The following is a 20,430-nucleotide window of genomic DNA, read 5'->3' as shown; positions in this document are numbered from 1 at the left end:
GTCAAAAAATGGGCAGAAGAGCTAAAAAGAAACTTCTCTGAAGAGGAAATGCAAATGGCCAACAGGCATATGAAAAAATGTTCAACATCACTTGCCATCAGGGAAATGCAAATCAAAACTACCATGAGATACCATCTTACACCAGTGAGAATGGCACATATTAAAAAAACTAGCAACAACAAATGCTGGCGAGGGTGTGGAGAAAAAGGAACTCTTCTGCACTGTTGGTGGGAGTGCAAACTGGTCCAACCACTGTGGAGAGCTGTGTGGAGATTTCTGGACCTACTAAACATAGAGCTTCCATATGATCCAGCAATTCCACTCCTAGGTATTTACCCAAAGGACACAGAAACATCAATTCCAAAGAACACCTGCACCCCTATGTTTATAGCAGCACTGTTTACAATAGCTAAGCTTTGGAAACAACCCAAATGCCCAAAAATAGATGACTGGATCAAGAAGATGTGGTACATATATACCATGGAATATTACTCAGCATTCAAAAAAGATAAACACATGCAATTTGCAGCAACATGGATGGCACTGGAAGGGATCATGCTCAGCGAAATAAGCCAAAAAGAAAAAGAAAAATACCGGATGGTCTCACTCATAGCAGGAATCTAGAAAACTTAAATAAGGGACCAGGAAAATGAATAACTATAAGAAAGTGAAAATCAAAATCAACAAAAAACTATGAACCAGAGACACTTTTAGGGGGCGGGGGCGGGAGGGAGGGATTGGGGTCAGAATGGGGGGGCTGCAATTGTATGGGGAATATAACAATAAAATTTATAAAAAAAAAAATAAAAAAAAAAAAAAGATTTATTTATTTATTTATTTATGTATTTATACAAGCACTGGGTACAGCCAGAAGCACGGGAAGGTGAGAGAATTCACCAGAGCCAGAGTGGGGAGCAGAGCAGGCAGAAGGACTGAAGTACACTGCTGAGGGGAGCAGCGGGCGGCAGGAGAGGTCTGCGCGCCATGTGGGACCCTCCTCCGGTGGCCGGGGAGCAGCCGGGGATCGAACCGGCGCTGCAGAGGCTGCGGGCAGCTTCACAACCCAGCGCTCAACCGCTGCGCCACGGGGGAGGCCCCCAACTAGTCATTTTACATTGATATCTAGTTTTTATTTCAACTGGCCATATACTTATTAACAAAAATAAGAATGTGGAACTGTTCTGTTGGTCAGATATAAGGTGATTCATGAAAGCCTTGGGGTGAAAATGAGCTGACCAGTCCAAGAAATGAAAGCCAACGTAGCTGACAGCAAAGAAAAAGGGGGAAGAAAGCTTGCAATGAGATTAATAATACAGAGGAACGAGATTATAATAGGGCTTTTATCCTGTTCAATGGGAAACCATTGAAGGGTTTAAAGCAGTACAGAACTCTCATCTGTTTTTAAATATTCATTTTGACTGCTACACGGAGAAGTGGAGTGGGGAAACAGGAAGTGATAGAGGGTATGAATTCTGGAATTGATTTAGAAAGTCTTTTCAGAAGTCCAAAAACAAATTAAAGCCATTGGTTTAGGAGGTGTGGGTGGGAAAAAAATGGAAGAATATTTAGGTGGAGAACATAACAAATTGATGACTGGACTGGAAACGGAAATTGAGAGATGGTTTAAAATATGGCATAAAAGAAGAGGCCAAGGGCTCTGGCTTTAGCAGATTTTGTTGTTAGCATTATCTGCCACCAAGTTGGTGAATACTGGGGGATGAGCTGGTCATGAGCTCATTTTGCATATAACTGCTAACAGTATGTTGTAAATTCTGCATTAACTGGAAGAAATATATAGAGCCACCATTTTGTACAATATGTGATTGACTCAGAACAAAAGTATAATAAAGTTTTAATCTGTATGTTTTGTCTGTATATATTTTAATTTGTATAATTTCCACATGTAGTATAGAAAAGCATAAGCTAACTCACATTGTTTTCACAGTATCTTCGCAAAGTTTGAGTTTTTAAAAATAATTTATATCCAATCAAGGAGATGTTTCAAACCTAAGATTCTTGGGATTACAATGAGTTAGAGGACCATTGTTAATGGAAGTTTGACTTGGCTTTATTTTAAAATCTAGCTGATGTTTATATGGTAAATACCAGGCTCTTCAGCAAGATTGACCTTCCAAAACCACCCACAGAAGTTCAGCATCCTGAGATGTCACCCATGTTGAGATATTGGCATTAGTTGGGGTTGGGGGGTGGAATAGACAATACCATTGCATAGATTCCTAAAAGTATTCAAAGAAAAGGTCACATTTCTATGCTAGAAGTCACTCACAGATTGGGCTTATGTCCATTGTTCATAAGCTAGCTGTATGCTTTTTCTAAAGCATCAGAAAGTTGTTTTGAAAGCAGGAAATCAATACTTTTAAATCAAGTAAAAACCTTCTGGATTAAGAACAGACAGCTGAAATAAATAAGCAATGACAAGGGTAGGCAAGGGAATATTATCTAAAAGGAGTGATGAGTATTACCTAGGAGAATAACATTAAGCTTTATGTTTATCTAAAATCTCCAAAATGGAATTATGACTTATTTCCAAAAACAATACTCACTTGTTGTTTTGGCTCCAATCACAACCAAAAACCGCAGCTGGATGTTTGTATTTGTGTATCATTTTACCATCAATTGTTCGAATAATACTGAAATTAATTATAATATGTAAGTAGGAAAAGAGAAAAAAATCTAGATATGTTATCCAAGGAAACAAAGCCAGAATTATATAATTCAAATGTAAGTATTTGAGGATAGAGACTCTGTCTTCAAAGCACAGGGAAAATTTAGAAGCAAAGTAATATCAACTATTATGAACATATTTACTCACATAATATTAATTATGGTAATTCCTTCAAATCAATTTAAAAGTAACATTTTGATTTAGGAATTATTTCTTTAGATTATTTTTTTGATTGAGGGAAAATGTCATTTCAATCATGTATTTTAAAACAATGATATAACTCACATGCACTAGATTTTCAGCTTCAAAATTTAGCAGTTCAAAATTTATATCAAAAACAACATATTTATAATAGTATATGCATGTCACATCAGATTCAAGGCATTCACCATATTCTCCAGAAACCTCTTCTCAAAAAGATCCTATACACTTCAACTAAAAAAAAATAAAAGCTCTAATACCTACTATATTATTACCAAAATGTAAGGGCTATTGATTCCATTAGGGGAAAAAAAAGCTATGAATAAATTACCAGATTTCAATTGTCTTTGCAAAGGATCCTCTTTAAACCTCACAAGGCCCATCAAAACGGCTCAGTAAGTGGTGTTAACCTATTCCTACAAATGTTTGGTCATTGACCATGGTATTTATCAAATAAACAGTGTCCTAAAAAGGCATGGTAAATTTAATTATGTAATAAAAAATACTAAGGTACATCTTGCATCTTTTGGTATCTATCAATTAGTAAATGGTTCTTTTTAAGGCTAAAAGTCATTACTATTGCTACTTTTAAAAATTTTAACTTCCTGGTAAAAAGATTTTTGGTTTCCATAACTACTGTCTTTTCCACTAAGAAGAGAGGAAATGAGAAAATTGGGCTGGATATGGCAAAAACTAACAGGAGACAAACATTATTATGTTCTCAACAACCTTGAGTGTCTGTACCACTTGCCAAACATGACCATACCCATACCTACAAAGTATCAACTGATTAAAAACACTTTTCAATCCCAAAGTAATATGCTTGCATTTCATGTATTTACTTGAAAATCTATTTTTTCTCTGGGAACTAGCAGAATTAAGAAAAAACATATTTTTGAAACAGGTTCAAAAAAGTTAACTTCTCGCAAAAGTCATTTCTCACACGTGTTTCCTTATTCCTCCTTGCAAAAGCTTTTTATCCTTTTATAAATAATAGTATCTACAAACCTGTGAACAAGTGTCTAGGGTACTTGATATCTCTTGAATCACTTGTAAAATGAAATGCCATCCTCTCAAAAATGTGATGAGAATTATTTAAACTCTTTGTGAGGTACTTGAAGTTTCTTTGAAGCAATTGAGTCTTTTAGTTATAACTCAGGTGGTATTCAGAGAGAAACTACTGATTTATATATTTTTAAACAATGCTACATTCTTACATATATCAAAGCAATATAGCATATGCATATGTGGGCTTATGAATAAAATTTATGGTAGTTGGTAGAGTTGTACAAATAAAATCTCATCAAATATTTTAATGTATATGCTGACAGGATATAATTAGTACTAGCAAATGTATCTTTTCTAGACAGTGTAATTTAATTCCAAAGCACTTACCAGAAACCATCACCACTGCAGGTTGCTATTCTTTTGGAATCTTTATGACTCCAGGCAATGCAGAATATTCCATTTTTTCCATGCTTCAAAAAATGCAAAATACCTATCAATAAGAAATAATTCACCCCTTTTTTCTCTTTATTTACTACTAAGGATTACTTTTTTTATTAGGAACTTAGTCTAATTAGGTGATGCAAACAGGACACTTGTCAGTAGCAGAAAGCTGACTATACACTTTAGGCATATTGCACTGTCACATTTAAGAAACAAACCATTGCTGTAAGGCATAAATTGGGTGACGTATTTTTTTGTGTGTGTGGACACAGGTAGAGTCAGAATCTGCTTATTTAATTATGTTTAGAATTAATCTCTGCTTAATGCTTCTTCCTATAAAATACCAGTTTAGAAATAGAGTTATCCACCTGCTTTTCAACTTAGTGATAACTATAAAGTGTAAGAAATACTGCAAGCAATTATTATTCATCTCCATTAAATTCATATAAATTTCAAAGTTCTATATCTATAAAAACAAAGGAGAACAGATCTAAGATTACTCTTATAATAAACCACTGTATATTTATCTGCATTCTTCTACTAGGGAAGAATAACTGTATATACTCATGGCTGGTAAAATGAGACTTTTCAAGAACACAAGGAATATATTATATATAGGGATGTAATTCATCAACCGTGTCAATTGAATAAAGGCTGCAATCAATCTATTTCCAAATGGTAATTAAACACATTTCAAATTTGTATAGTGCTGCCATTAAGAGGAGTCTATCATGACTTATTATCCTGAGTTTTAAGGCTGTTTGATTACAGGTGTCTGTTGTTTGCTGTTTTTAACTTATTGGGAGTCAAAGTAGGGTAGGTTTATAAAGATAGAGGCAGGCATGGAAGTAGACCCTATACTCAGTCCATTTATAGAGTAGAAGCTTTCTGTCATTTTTCGTTTATTTCCACTAAAAGTGCACTATTTTTCCCACTTATTTTTATCTTAGCTATAAGCAATTTTGCTATCGGGTTAAGTATGCTATTCAATGTGTGAGAAGACATGAATGAACATGACCTCCATGCTAGGCTGCGAGGTTGCTGGAATCAAGATTGTTCTAGGGTTAACCAGCAGATATTTAGGTCACAGTATGTGGCAAAATAAATCAACTGATTTGACACCTGTGGCTAAATTTTTGAATCTAGGTCTAAAGTTTCTTTTTCAGGTTCATTTACTCTTATATCACTCTTTATTATGGAATAAATATTGTTCCAATGCGGGAGGGCAGAGGGCAGGTTGGAGACACTATTGATTTGAGAATATTTTGCTATGGAGAGAAAGGAAAAGATGTAACTTTGTCAAAGTTTCTTCTTTGAGAGAAAAACTGCTTACTGATGGTTGGTAAAGTTTCTCCACTATTCTGTATTTGCTGTATTACTTCAGTACTTCCCAGAAAATCAAGGGTGTCTGATCCTCACAGGGATAATGATCTTTTATATAAATGGTTTCAAAGTCTCAAATACACAATTTTCAAAATAAGTCATACACTTAACAGACTTCAACAGTAATCACTTGAAATGAATGGAATATCAAGACAGAGAGTGGAGACAGTCCTAGATCCTGCTCATATTTTCCCTCTATTCATATCCAACACATCATAATGAAGTCATACATATTTCTCCTATGTTAATGGGACATAGTAAAATATGGGATGATGATTTAATTCCAAGCAGAAGTAAAAGTAAAATCTGTAACATGACAGTTAGGATAAGGGGAGGATTTAGGGTTTATTACGTTAGCAGGATTTGAGAACTTGGAGGAAATCTAAGATATTATATATCCAACTTTACCATCCTCTAGGCAAATAAGCAGGTCAAAGAAATAAAATTTTTCTGCAGAGGTCAAGAGCTAATTAGTAACAGATTTTGGACTTGTTCTGAATTTAGTCTTCTTTCTGCTATTGGAAGTTTACCTCTACAATTTTGTGGAGGATGATTCAAAATTCCTTTGAATCTCTAATGCATATTTGGGTGATATTCTATGTATTAGACTCAGCTACATTTTTCATAATTCATTTTAGCATGTGAATGTCTTCTTGAATTTTCTTTTAACAGAGAGAACATAATGCCACCTTCTAACGAGCTATTAATGGAAAAAAGCACTAAAAACTAAGGAACAGTTTAAGATACTATGTTACTCAGCTAGCAGTAATAAATACATCTTACCTCATTAAATCGTTGTACCATTTTGCCTTTTTTAACATCCCAAATAAAAGCACCATTTCGGGAAGTTGCTCCAGCAATACAATTTAAGTCACCTTGGGAAACAATTTGTTGGACATTATCTCTGATGTTTGTCACAAATGTATTCCTTTAAAATATATTATTTTCAATAAAGTAAGACTTGATATTTACTAAGTAGTTCTTTAATTTTTTTTTATAATGGAATTATCAAATGTATGCCAATACGAGTCAAATGTATCATAAGTTTTAGCCATTATTAACCTATGGCCAAATGTGTTTTGCTACAGTTTTTACTTGATTTCTTTGGAGCAAATCTCTGACATGTCATTTCATCAATAAATACTTCAGTATGGTGTTTAAAAGACAGGGACTCTTGAATTTTCCTAACTATACTATCACAATCATGAACATAAAAATTATTGATAATTCTTCACTATTCACATACTGACATATCCAAATCAGTGTGCACATTTGTCTGACCATCCAGTATTTTTTTTTAATCATTAGGAAAATAACTGTGTAAGTAATTCAGTCTTTATCAAAAATACAAACAGTGTTTTTAGTTTTGAAAATAAAAATATCTGAAATCAAACTGCTGCTAAATTAGTACATGATCAAGGACTTAATGTTTTTTGAAAGATAAGTAAGAGTCTTTCTTCATTAGAAGAAAGGAGCAGGCATCATCTGTTACCAAAGAATAAAAACTTGGAGGAATTATACTGTAATACATAATTATAACAGCTGAAAAAGAAGTCTTCACCATATTTCTATTTTTTTTCATTCTCCTCCCCTGTGAGGTTCTTGTTTATAGGGAGCAGTTTCCATATCACTTGCCTTTTTTTTCCCTTTTCCATGGTACCTACTTTACAGAGGACATCATGCAATTTTTTATGTCCTACTCCCATCTTTGCCAATTTTTGTGAATTTTTAAAATTGCAGCCATACTTACCTAAAAATCATGACTCAACAGTAAAACATGGCAAGAATGAAAGAATATCCATTTTCCAACATTTTTACTTGTTTGAGTCAAATTCTCAATGACTGAAATCATGTTTTATGTAAGATTAGGCCTCTTGTGCTACGATTTAAGTTTCAGGTTTGAGATTTACATACATCTAGCAGGAGGACAAACGTCAGCTGGTAGCTGCGAAATGCTACTTCATGCACAGGCAGGTGCTAGTCCTGCGATGCCTAACCTGGGGGACCTGCTGTGAAGATGTTTATTGCTGTGATAGAGGGAACACAGGTTTGAAAGTCAAAATGACAACTGTTCAAATTTTAACTGGCCCACTACTGACCATGTATATGATCTGGAGAAGTTACTTCACCTCTCCAAACTCAAGCCCTCCTTAATAAAAGTTGGCTATCACATCAAAAATAAAATAGAAATGGAAGGGCAGGTTAAGAGAATTAATTAGGACCTTCTGTACCTCACTTCTTAATTAAAGAAGGAACATTCTTTATCATTTAATTTGGTTGCCACAATGGCACTATGTTCTGCTTAAAAGAACAACTGTTCTTAAAAGCTGTAGGTAAAAGCTTTGTTTATATCATCTCATGGTGGCGCAGCGGTTGAGCACTGGCCTGTGAAGCTGCCAGCAGCCTCTGTAGGGCCGGTTCGTACCTGGTCACCGGTGAGGGTCCCACATGGAGTGCAGACCTCTCCTGCCCCACCCACTGCTCCCCTCAGCAGTGTATTTCATCAGTCTGCCTGTTCTGTTCCCCGCTCTGGCTCAGGTGAATCCTCTCACCCTCCCGCGCTTCTGACTGTACCCAGTGCTTGTATAAATAAATAAATAAATCTTTTAAAAAAAATAAAAGGGATACACAAAGCACTAGTTCTTAACCTTTATGTGCTCTGAAAATCTGATTATTATGAAATTCTGTGCTAAGTACAGGCACATAAACACTTAGGCTAAAAATTATGCATAAACTTCCAAGAGAGTCTCAGATATTCTGAAAATATCTAAAATCCTTGAGGTCCCATAACTTCTAGGTTAACAATTTTTGCCTTTGAGAAGATATGCTATAAAAAGCTATAATGTGTTTTATATTAATATGTTACTATTAGGACAAACAAGAGAAGCATTTTTACTATTAAGGGAACAATTCATTTGATGTGTGAACATAGTCATTATAGGGAATTGATGTTTTGGGAGAAAATATCAGAAGTTTCATAGAACATTTCTTCTCTCCTTTTTGCATAGCAAAGGTATAACATCTTTCTCAGATCAAAGAAAATTCCTTATTATAAAGGTTCTTCAGTATTATAAAAATGGAATTTATATAGAATTACTGCTCCTTGATATATAATTATTCATATGTATACATAGCTCTATGAAAAATATGTATTATAGTTTTTAGAAAATAAACTTTTATATTTATAAATTTGATTCACATGAAAAAAATTCAGGTAAACTTCTGTCATGTAAAAATATACCTTCCAAGGCATACCTATGCAAATGCAGACAAAATTAGATAAGTTCATCACAATTTACTGAGGCTTTTTTATATGACCGTGTTATATAGAAGGACCAGAAATCAAAGCGCCTATACAGGTAGTCTATTCTAAAACTCTATAAAAATGGAACCAACAAATATGTTGGTATAAATTTGCCTCTACAATCATTTGGAAATAGATGACATTTAGAGGAAGAAGGTAATTCAAATAGAAATAAAATTTTACAAAGTCATTTAATTGTATACCAAATGTTAACTCCAGGCACTTCTTACCTGGAGCCCAAGAAAGGGAATAAATAACTCCTTCATTCCCTGGGGATGTGTGCACTGCTGTCAATGTGTTTATATCCCAGACCTTTATAGTGCCATCAAATGAAGCTGTTGCTAAAATATTGGGATCGTCAGGTTTGAATTTGCAGTCAAAGATTGTTTCCACGTGTCCCTAGGAATACAAAGCAATGAAATCACAACCCGAGGAAAATACAGGTTGATAATAAATCATTGTACATGATCAATTCAACACATGTACCATAGTTTTCTAAAAGTAAAGCAAAAATAAAGAGACAAGCAAAAACAAACAAACAAAAAAAGCAAAACAAAATTTGAGTCACTACCGTGATTAAAAGTTCTTGGTACTGTTACCACTATTTATTTTATACAGGACTAGATTTTATTCAACCACATTTCCTCAGGATCAGCAACTGAATACCTACATGTTCACAACATTCTTTTTTTTTTTTTAAGATTTATTTATTTATACAAGAGCCAGGGTACAGGCCAGATGTGCAAGAGGGTGAAAGGATTCACCAGAGACAGAGTGGGGAACAGAAGAGGCAGACTGATGAAATACATTGCTGAGGGAAGCAGCGGGCAAGACAGGAGAGATCCGCCGCGCCATGTGGGACTCTCGCCAGCCAGCAGGGATCGGCCAGCCAGGATAGAACCGGCGCTGCAGAGGCTGTGGACAGCTTCACAGCATGGTGCTTAACCACCTGCACCACCAGGGGAGGCCCACAACATTCATTTTCAAGCTCAATTCAATGCAAACAATTTTTATTCTGATTTTCATGTACCAAATGCTACTGCTAGAAATTACTAAAGCAATTAACTATTAATAGTTATTCTGTCATTCTGGTATTACAATAAGAGACCAAGATAAATTTGAAACTAGAGATTTTAATGCAAATATTCTTTTTTACACCAACAACAAACTCCAAAAGAACTTCTCAATTTTGGAAAAATAATAGGAATCTACCACGGTGTTCATTTTTAATGAATCTTGTTTCAGAATATTCTAGGAAGCTTATAATGTGGAATTTGGAATACCAGGTTCCTGTTACATGGTGACTTGAATCTTAAATACCCCATAAATCTGTAAAGTGGTATATAGAGAAACTTATAAATTGGAACTTAATTATTATATACCTATGTGGAAATCAGAGTTCAACTTAAACACTTAAGTTACACAGCCTTACAATTTGTCTTCACCCAAGCATTGGGGAATAGGGATGAAACTTCTACCCCAACCAGCAGAAACAATGACATGGTGGGGTATGGAAGGGAATTAAAATTACTACAGACATACCAAGTCCCTAAGAAAATCCCACTTCTTGGCTCCCATGTCATAAAGGCCAACTCCACCATCCAAGAAACAGCACACTGCATGGCCAGGAGGAAGAGAAAATGCTTGATTCTGTGTCAAAGTTGGGGGTGGGACTGCTTCACTTGTTGAGGATGTATAATGATTTTTAGTTGGAGACTGGATTGAAACTAAAAGAAAAAACATGAACAAGTAAACATTTATGACAACAGCGTCCCATATACAGGAATGACATTACAGGGCTGGTTCATAGAGATGCTCTTTTGATTTCTTTTATTCTGAATTTGTATCAGTAAGCCATTAAAGCAATGATTACAGGAGTTCTTGCCAGAGAATTACTTGTGCATATTGCCAAAGTATTCCCATGTACATATACACAATATATATATATAGATGTTATTTTGAAAGGAGATGTACAGAAGTGCAGTGGAACGAGATGGATAAAAATTAGTGTGTGAAGAATCACAACATGTTCTGAATCATTGTTTTCTTATCACCCCATAAATTAAAAAACAGTATGATTATTTTTGAATTAGAATTTTCCTTCAAAATGTCTAAATAATAGCTTATGCTTACCCTCCACATACACACACACGCAGTATTTTCTAAAATATTTTCTCTCATAACTCTTAGAACTTTTTCTCTTACAACTCTTCTCCCCTAATTTCTAATCCAATGAAAATAATTATTTAGTCCTAATGTTTCTAGATCCTCTAGTCCACAGAATTTTGAAGCATTAAGATTTTCAAGAAAAGCTTAAATTCGTGAAAAGGCCAGAGGTTCAAATACAGAAATTTTCCACTATTTATCATTGCCTACTAAATTAGATCCCAAATTTGCTAACCATAATTTACATTACTTTAAATAGTACCGTTCAATTATCTAGTATGTTATAAACATAGTAGTGAGTAAGGAGAAATGAACAATTAGATTTTCAGTCTCCTTCCCTTGTTTTTTATGGTCTACACATGAATGAGAATACTATGAACTGCACAGAGTAATCATGATTGATTTAATGGGAAGTTAATTTTTTCTCATATTTAAGAAAAAAAGTCTAATTCTAAGTCCCTTCCCCCAAAATGTAGACCTTTTTTAATAACTGAAATGAATTTTATTTTTTTTCTTAAATATGGAAGCAATGAAAACTAATTTGAAAAAAATACACAAAATATTCAAGATATAGAACATCCATAATCCTAACTACTAATCGAGGACAACAGATATTCTGACATAGAATATATGTTCTAGCTTTGACATTTTGAATATTGGGTTATTTTAACTTTATTATAAACCATAGAGAGATGGTAAACAGGCATATTTAAAACACAAAGTCTCTTGGGGCCTCTCTGATGGCGCAAGGGGTTAAGCACTGCACTATGAAGCAATGCACAGCCTCTGCAGCACAAGTTCGATCCCTAGCCCGCCAGGAAGCAACTCACATGGCGAGGCCGACCTCTCCTGTCTCGCCTGCTGCTCTCCTGAGCAGTGTATTTTGGTTAGTCTGCCTGTTCTGTTCCCCACTCTGTCTCTGGTGAATTCTCTCAACCCCCCAACCCGCATCTCTGGCCTGTACCTCAGTTCTTGTATGCATAAATAAATAAATCTTTAAAAAAAAAGTCAGTCCCTTTTGATAAAAATAAATAAATAAGGGCCTCCCCGGTGGCGCAGCGGTTGAGTGCTGGGTTGCGAAGCTGCCTGCAGCCTCTGCGGCGCCGGTTCGATCCTCGACTGCTGCCCGGCCACCGGAGGAGGGTCCCACAGGGCGCGCAGACCTCTCCTGCCGCCCGCTGCTCCCCTCAGCAGTGTACTTCGGTCCTTCTGCCTGCTCTGCTCCCTGCTCTGGCTCTGGTGAATTCTCTCACCCTCCCGCGCTTCTGACTGTACCCAGTGCATGTATAAACAAAACAAACAAATAAATAAATAAATAAAACATGCCTCTATTAAAAAAAAAAAAATCAAAAAATAAATAAACAAATAAATAAATAAATAAAACAAAGTCTCTCATTCAGGTAAGTTTATTTAATCTAAATATTTATTTAATAGTATTTAAAAATGTAACTTGGTTCTAAATATTTTCAATTTATAAATATTAGATATTATGTGGTTTTAATGGCTCTTTTAGCACATATATTATCAAAGGATTTTTTTTTAATTTTGTTTTTTGGCAGTATATTGTATTTGATATATTTATATTGATATATTATTTCATAGCAGCTAACGTGGTATTTAAAATACTAAATTTTAGCTCTCTTTACTTACATTTTTTTCTTGGGGGAGAATTAAGCACATGCAAGCAGTGAAATCCTGTTTTCTTTAATTTAAAATTATCAATAGGTGTTGTTCTTGAAACATTCCAAATACGTAAAACACCCACTTGAGAATCTAGTCAGATGAAAAGAAAGGCATTCGTTATGTTAATGAATTTTTTTAAACATAAATGCCCAGACAAAAAAATGTTACAACTTTAACTTATAAGAATTTTATCACTACTTACTTATATTCTTCAAACAACAGTACTGTACAGTAATACATAAAAATTTTGGCATGTTTGACTTTTTTTGTCTGTTCCATGCACCTTTTTGGGAGGAGAATGCCTGCCTTGACAGCTTACTCCCACAAAGACCATTATGACAACTTCATCACAAAAAAGTACCCCACCGGCACACCTGCTCTAAGAAATAGTCAGTCATAGAAAACTTTATACCCCAGTATAAATAATCCTTCCTTTTTTGAAATGTTTATAAAAAGCTCCCTGGCTCGGGCCTCCCCGGTGGCGCAGTGGTTGAGCGCTGGGTTGTGAAGCTGCCCGCGGCCTCTGCGGCGCCAGTTCGATCCCCGGCTGCTCCCCGGCCACCGGAGGAGGGTCCCACATGGCGCGCAGACCTCTCCTGCCGCCCGCTGCTCCCTCAGCAGTGTACTTTGGTCCTTCTGCCTGCTCTGCTCCCCGCTCTGGCTCTGGTGAATTCTCTCACCCTCCCGCGCTTCTGACTGTACCCAGTGCTTGTATAAACAAAACAAACAAATAAATAAATTAAAAAAAAAAAAAAAAAAAAAAAAAAAGCTCCCTGGCTCACTGGCAACTGCCTAGTATACTGAAGACAAATTAGAAAGTTCCCTTCCTTATAATAATCCTATCTTAACAATGCTTTGGAAAATAGTCTAGTAGTTACTCAAATGATTAAAAATGAAATGACCACATGATCCAGCAATTGCACCCCTACACATAAACCTCTATGTACCTATATGCCAGCAATATGAACATGTTCATACAAATGTTTGCCCAGAAATATGCATAGTAGCATTATTCATAATAACAAAAAGTAGAAATAAGTTAAATGTCTATCAACTAATAAATGGATAAACAAAATCAGTCACATCCATATAATGGAATATTATTCGGCCATAAAAGGAATGAAATACTGATACACAGTCTATATGGATGAATCTTAAAAACTTTATGCTAAGTCACAGAAGCAAGACATAAAGGTCACATGTTGAATGGTTCCTTTTAAATGAAAAGTTCAGAACAGGCAAACCTACAGAGAGAAAGTAAATCATCAGATTGAGCAGTAGTGACTATGGGTATAGACTATATTGGGGGAGTGATGAAATGCCCTGGAACTAGAGTGGTGATTGTGCAACTTTGTGAATATAGAAACCACTGAATTGTATACTTTAAAATGCTTAATTTTATGGTATGTGCATTATATCTCAATAATAATAACATATAGAAATATTCCCACCTCCATCACTAATTATATCCGATGACATTAAAGAGAATTAAAATACACAAAAAGAATCCACCTACTTCACACTTAATGTAAGTGCTTAAAGAAGTAAAGACTTTCTTTAAAAATGTTGTGAGCATATAAATTCTTTCTTTTATTTTACACTAAATAAATATGGGAAGTATTTAAACACTAGCTGAAATACTCTGTCTCCTCAGTGGCCTCTCTTCCTGAACTTAAGTAAATGGTAAATTACAGTAATTTAAATCCCAATTACTATTTTAAATTCCCCATCTTCTCATTCCCAGTTACGCCTCAGCTTTACTAATTCTCTTGTGATTATGAAACCATGAAGGAGTATTCTTTCAATTCACGGTGAGAAATTCCACTTTCATTTCCAACCGAGGTTGAAAATGCTTGGGTCTCTGTAAGCATATGTGGTCACTGACTGTCAAAATGATCAACGAAGCTAACAGAACTCCCACTCTGGTAAACTACTTTTCTGGTCAGTACTGTCACTGTCATCCCGCCATGCCTGAAATTGAATTGTCTTTGCTTTTTGTACACACACAAATGCAAACCTGTATCACACATGTGTACAATATAATATATTCTAATTTATTACCAAGAAACTGGGCCTCAATTTCATTAATTATGTTAATAAATCACAGTATAAATAAAAGCAAGCTTAGTATTTACTATAATAAATAATACTACCTGCAATAGTAATATATTTTACACAAAATCAACCTGTAAAAGAGTATAAAATTCTGACTCAACTAAAGAATATGCACACATGAAAAATTTTAAGGAATAGGGTAATTTACCTCCAGTTACAAACATCCCAGGAGCACTGTGAACCCAGGCTAAGCACTGTACAGAAGCTGCTGCACTGGGGAAATTAAAAGTTGTTATGCAATACAGTGATTCAGAATCTATTAGACGAATTCCATAATGCAAATTAGCCACGAGAAGATAATCAGTAGATAGTGGGTCCCATTCCAGGGCTGTAATTGGATCCTCTTCATCTGTCCCTTCAAGAGATTCAGGTCTCAGAACATGTTTCTGACTTTTATTACCTATTAAAATATAAAGAAAATTATTTTAAACAAGATTCTCAAAAAGGGACCAAATACCGCAATCGTAGATTTTTTCTTTGTATACCAATGACCTCTGAAAGTGTTGGGAAAACAATCTAGCATTTCTATGCAGAAGTCACAATTTACATGTGACTGTGGGTGAATTAGTTTGTTCTAATAATTAAAGTCAGACTGAACTGATTTGCTCTGGTAATCTCTAGTACCCTGAATGTTTTGCTCACTTTTTACTCAAAAGTGACAAGAAATAGAAACAGATAACTAAGACATATTATCTTGTCAACAGCTACAAGTTTTATTAAGTTACAACAGCATAGGATATAGAATTGCTCCTCAAAGGACAATTATGGGGCCTCCCTGGTGGTGCAAGGGGTTAAGACACAAACTATGAAGCTATCTGCAACCTCTGCAGCATGTTTGATACCCAGCCAGCCAGGGAGCAAACTCACATGGCTCAGCAGACCTCTCCTGACTTGTCCGCTGCTCCCCTCAGCAATATGTTTCTGCCTGTTCTGTTCCCCACTCCGTCTGGTGAATCCTCTCACCTCCTCCCACCTCTGGCCTGTACCCCAGTTCTTGTATACATAAATAAATAAATCTTTAAAAAAAAACACATAAAAGGATTATGTGATTAAAAGCATAGACTTTGGAACAAACTGGCTGGTCCAATTCCTCATTTCATCACTTACTAGGACCTACCAAGTCCTCCTATTTCCTACTCAGTGCACATGCATTATTAAGCACAGTTTAAAAAATCTGTAAAACTGAGGCTACTAGTGGGAGTGAGGGGAGGTAGACAACAAAGTGGTCTAGACTATGGGTGTTGGGTGGTGGGCATGGTAATATACATTCAAGAGATGTGGGTCTAAACCCTGCGTCATCTACGGTGTCAGAAAACAATGTTTCCTATTTGTAAGGCCAATAAGTGGGTAAGAGTGACCACTCCTCAGAAAAACTAAAAAATGCAACATCACCATCAAAGGTAAACAGTCTCAAAGTTTCAAACTCAAAAAAAAAATTCAGAATGTAATGTTAGAATTAAAAAGTAATGTTTCCTTCAGGCCCCACTAGCTCATGTGAGTGCAAAGGACAACACATAGCAGGATTACACTTTAAACAGTGTTTTGTGCATATGAATTGCTAAAAGTCATGTGGAACAAATGAAGTCAAGAAGCTCATGTTGGGTTGTTATCAGTTGAATTGTGCACCCCGCAAAGAGGGTTGAAGTTCTAACCCTAGGTATCTGTGAATATGGCCGTTTTGGAAAGAGGGTAGGTACGGCTGAACAAGGTCATTAGGATGGACCTGATTCAATATGACGGTGTCCATATGAAAAAGGAAATTTGGACACAGACATATGCATGTACACACACAGAGAATACACTGTGAAAACTGGAAGTGTGATTCCATAAGCCAAGAAATTACCAGAAATTAAGTAGAGGCCTGCTACTGGAGCTTCCCCAGAGCCTTCCAAGGGCTTTGCCAACACTTTCACTTGGTACTTCTGACCTCTACAATTGTGAGACAATAAGTTTATGTTGTTCTAAGTCAGCCAGTTTGTGGATGAACCAGAAAAATAACATTTGATAATGTGGGTACAGATGCAAAAATTACTTCGTTTTAACAACTAGAAGATTTGCGCTACTGGAAAACAAAGGCCTCTTCTGGGAGGCGTCACACAGCTCAGACCATGGAAATATACTTTCTATCCTGATGGAAACCTAGGCTAGAGTAAAACAAAGGAGACTTTATTTTTCCCTATTCTTTCTAAGCCAGAATAAGCATACAAAGTCTCAATGTTTTCTATCTTAGATGTACAATACAATGTCTCAATGTCTTGCATATTAAAGCCTTCAAAAATGCCTAACAAGAAAAATAAGGCAAGAAAAGCACTAGTCAATAAAAAATAAGATGGTCATAATGACACATTACAAAATACGAAAAGTATACAGAATGAAATGCTAATCACAATGAAAATACGCTCCTCACGACCCTTCTCTGAGCTCAGGCAGCATACAGATGCCTCAAAAAATAAGTCACAATCCTTGTGAAATCTCTGGTGTGGAACAGCCAGGGAAGAAGTGGGAAATGTGCCGAATGAGATCTGGTCACATATCACAGTGCAAAGAGGCAAGAGAAGGAATTGTCTTTATCGCTTCTGAATCTCCCTCCTGGCACTAAGGAAAACGGCCAGATGAAGAGTAGAGGAGGGAGAAGTGATAGTCACCAGGTCAAAAACAGGAAATCCGTGAACGATGTCGCTTAACTGTGAGACTTGTTTACCAACTATAAAATAGAATGTGCTCAGACGACTGAACAGATTTGGCGAAGGAGTTTGAGACAACAAAACAAAAAGAAGCAGAAAGTAATCCCTGTGCTACTCAGGGTAAAATCTACATGCTGAATTGAATGTACTACAATACTACAATCTCTTACAAATAAAATTTGCTATAAATGATTATTTGGAATCAGCATAAAGCTAGATAATATTTGCAGAATTATCTTAAAGTTAAAATTTTGTTACCTTCAGGAGTCCTCCCTAGTGGCTCAAGGGATTGAGTCTCAGTGCTATCAAGCTATCGGCAGCCACTGCAGCACGAGTTCGATCCCCAGCCAGGGAGATATCCACATGGCGCAGCAGACCTCGTCTGTCTCCTCTGCTGCTCCCCTCAGGAGAGTATTTCAGTGGATCTGCCTGTTCTGCTGCCCATTCTGTTTCTGGTGAATCCTCTCAGTGCCCCCTGCCTCACCACACACACACATCTCTGGCCTATACCCCAGTTCTTGCACGCACAAATAAATTTTAAAAAATCTTTAAAATTTAGTTACTTTCATGTTGCCTAAAGAAGAAACTACATATATGCTAAGGAAAATGAAATGTAAGAGATCTGACTAAGTTCTTACCTGGTTGAAAAATTGATAGACTTCCATCAATATGGCCAAATACAACTTTTCCCTTTTTCTGGGTATGCCATCTGAATATACAGATATCAGACAAGAAGCTATGAGCTTCTTTATGTACAGTCACTCCATTCTCTGGTCCTGATAGAGTCCAAATGAACAGTGGGCCTCTGTGTGAGATAAATGCTACAGCATCATCTGCATTCCAACACCAGCTAAGAGAGGCAGGCATCTCTGCAATAAATTAGATAGAGATCTATAATTAAGATGTGTTATAAAATTGCACCAGTAAATCTTACGTGCATTCTACATTTCTAAAGTAAATTAAAACACATGGACCATGTTATTAATAAAAAGAACACAGTACCTTCTTACTTGGGAACTGGATTTATAAAGCAACCCCAAAGATTACCGGGGACTTATTTAGGTACTTCTATGATGAAAGGAAGACTATACCTGTTTAGGTTTGAAACTACTAATATGACCATGTTTTCATACAGTGAAAGAAATGTACAGAGTTCTTTCCTATATATATATTATCGCAATAAATTATAGCAATAAATTGTTACTGTGTATTGTGTATGAGAGCTGCTCCAGGAATTTTAGATATACAAGCTAGTGGATCTTAAATACAAATTAGGGAGATAAGGATTAAGTGCGTGAACAATTAAATGCTACTATAAGGATTTGGTAACACTAAGATTAATGTTATAATCTAAATCACATCAGGAATTTAAATCCAAATCTTAGATTTCCCTCAGATTAACTAAATGAATCACTTGGCCTCTTTAAACCTGTTTCCTCATCAATAAAATACATATAACTAAACATAGTTGACAACCTATTTCATGTTAGTTAAGAAATTAAATATAATAACGTGCTGAAAATCCCTTTTAAAGACAAAGTATAAACGTTCATATTAACATTTCCACTATAATTGTGCTTAACTAAATTACACATAAGTGCTATGATAAATTTATGACTCAAGAGATTATGAATTTCACAACAGAGATAAAATAATTAACAGAACCAGAATCATCAAACTGAATATGCACATCAGAGCATGTGGTGTTAGGTCCCAGGAATCTATTTTAATAAGCTCCTTTAAATGATTTTGAAATGTATAAGGGTTTGAGAACCAATGGACTACTGTCTTGGGAAGAAATGGATTTAATTTTATTGGAAGTTTAAATAGATGGGATGAAGGGCCTCCCTGGTGGCACAAGGGGTTATTCGCAGCACTGTGATGCTATCCACAGCCACTGCAGCTGGAGTTCGATCCCCAGCTGGCTAGGGAGCAACCCACATGGTGCAGCAGACCTCTCCTGTCTCGCCTGCTGCTCCCCTCAGCAGTGTATTTCAGTCAGTCTGCCTGTTCTGTTCCCCACTCTGTCTCTGGTGAATCCTCTCAGACACACACACACACACACACACACCCCCACACACCCCAGTTCTTGTATGTATACCCCAGTTCTTGTATGTATAAATAAGTAAATCTTTAAAAAAAAAAAAGACAGGATGAGCAATGTTTCTCAGGATGAGAAAATGATAAGGATAGAGAGTTGAAAGCTATTCACTGAAATAAGTCCAGTTTGTGTTAACATTATAAGCACCTAGTTCAGAGCCTGATATAAAATGGGAATTCATATATGTATTTATTTAGTAAATGAGCAAATACATAAATAAGCCCAATAGAAAAGCTGATGCAGTGTTAGGATCCATTAACAGAAAAAGAATGTCCCCAGTAAGGAATAAGATACTTGGTACTGCTCAAAATGGCTGCCTGAAGAAAGTCACAGCAATGCTGTGAATGCAGATTTTGAAAAAGGCAGCAAGGAAACAGAAGTGATCAGAAACAACGTCATCTAACAGAAGACACTTTTTCAGTGGTTGATTATATACAAGGATTTCAAAGAGCTTATAAATAGCAACTTATTTCATATCTCCAACAATATTCTAAGAAAGGTAGGTAGTAACAGTATCCATTGCTAAGGTTTTTTTCCTTCCTGAAAGGTTAAGTGTAATATTTTTTAAGTTGATGACAAATTTAACATTTTACATTTAAATAAACTAATACTCACTTTCCTTTAAATGAATAATTAAGAAAAAAAGAATAATGAAGTG

General features: G+C 35.8%; 1 protein-coding gene across 4 annotated transcripts in view; it reads right to left on the bottom strand.

Moving 5' to 3' along the window:
• The window catches only part of WDR17 (WD repeat domain 17), an 82,479-nt gene that overhangs the window by 34,876 nt on the left and 27,173 nt on the right, over positions 1 to 20,430 (bottom strand). For all 4 annotated transcript variants that reach the window (XR_008554054.1, XM_037526462.2, XM_037526464.2 and 1 more), the window contains 8 exons: positions 18,310 to 18,540; positions 15,136 to 15,387; positions 12,840 to 12,962; positions 10,566 to 10,750; positions 9,254 to 9,422; positions 6,503 to 6,594; positions 4,283 to 4,365; positions 2,565 to 2,651 (listed from right to left, as the gene is read on the bottom strand). Coding sequence is in view for 3 of the 4 variants with exons in the window: in XM_037526462.2 (XP_037382359.1) it covers positions 2,565 to 2,651; positions 4,283 to 4,365; positions 6,503 to 6,594; positions 9,254 to 9,422; positions 10,566 to 10,750; positions 12,840 to 12,962; positions 15,136 to 15,387; positions 18,310 to 18,540 (1,222 nt within the window). In the remaining variant the exon portion in view is untranslated. The remainder of the gene's footprint in view (positions 1 to 2,564; positions 2,652 to 4,282; positions 4,366 to 6,502; positions 6,595 to 9,253; positions 9,423 to 10,565; positions 10,751 to 12,839; positions 12,963 to 15,135; positions 15,388 to 18,309; positions 18,541 to 20,430) is intronic.

The sequence above is a fragment of the Talpa occidentalis genome, unplaced genomic scaffold (genome assembly GCF_014898055.3).
Source record: "Talpa occidentalis isolate TD23 unplaced genomic scaffold, MPIMG_talOcc4v2.1 talOcc4.4, whole genome shotgun sequence".
Lineage (NCBI taxonomy): Eukaryota > Metazoa > Chordata > Mammalia > Eulipotyphla > Talpidae > Talpa > Talpa occidentalis.
The sequence above is the reverse complement of the archived record's forward strand: the minus strand, read 5'-3'. Positions and strand labels throughout refer to the sequence as shown.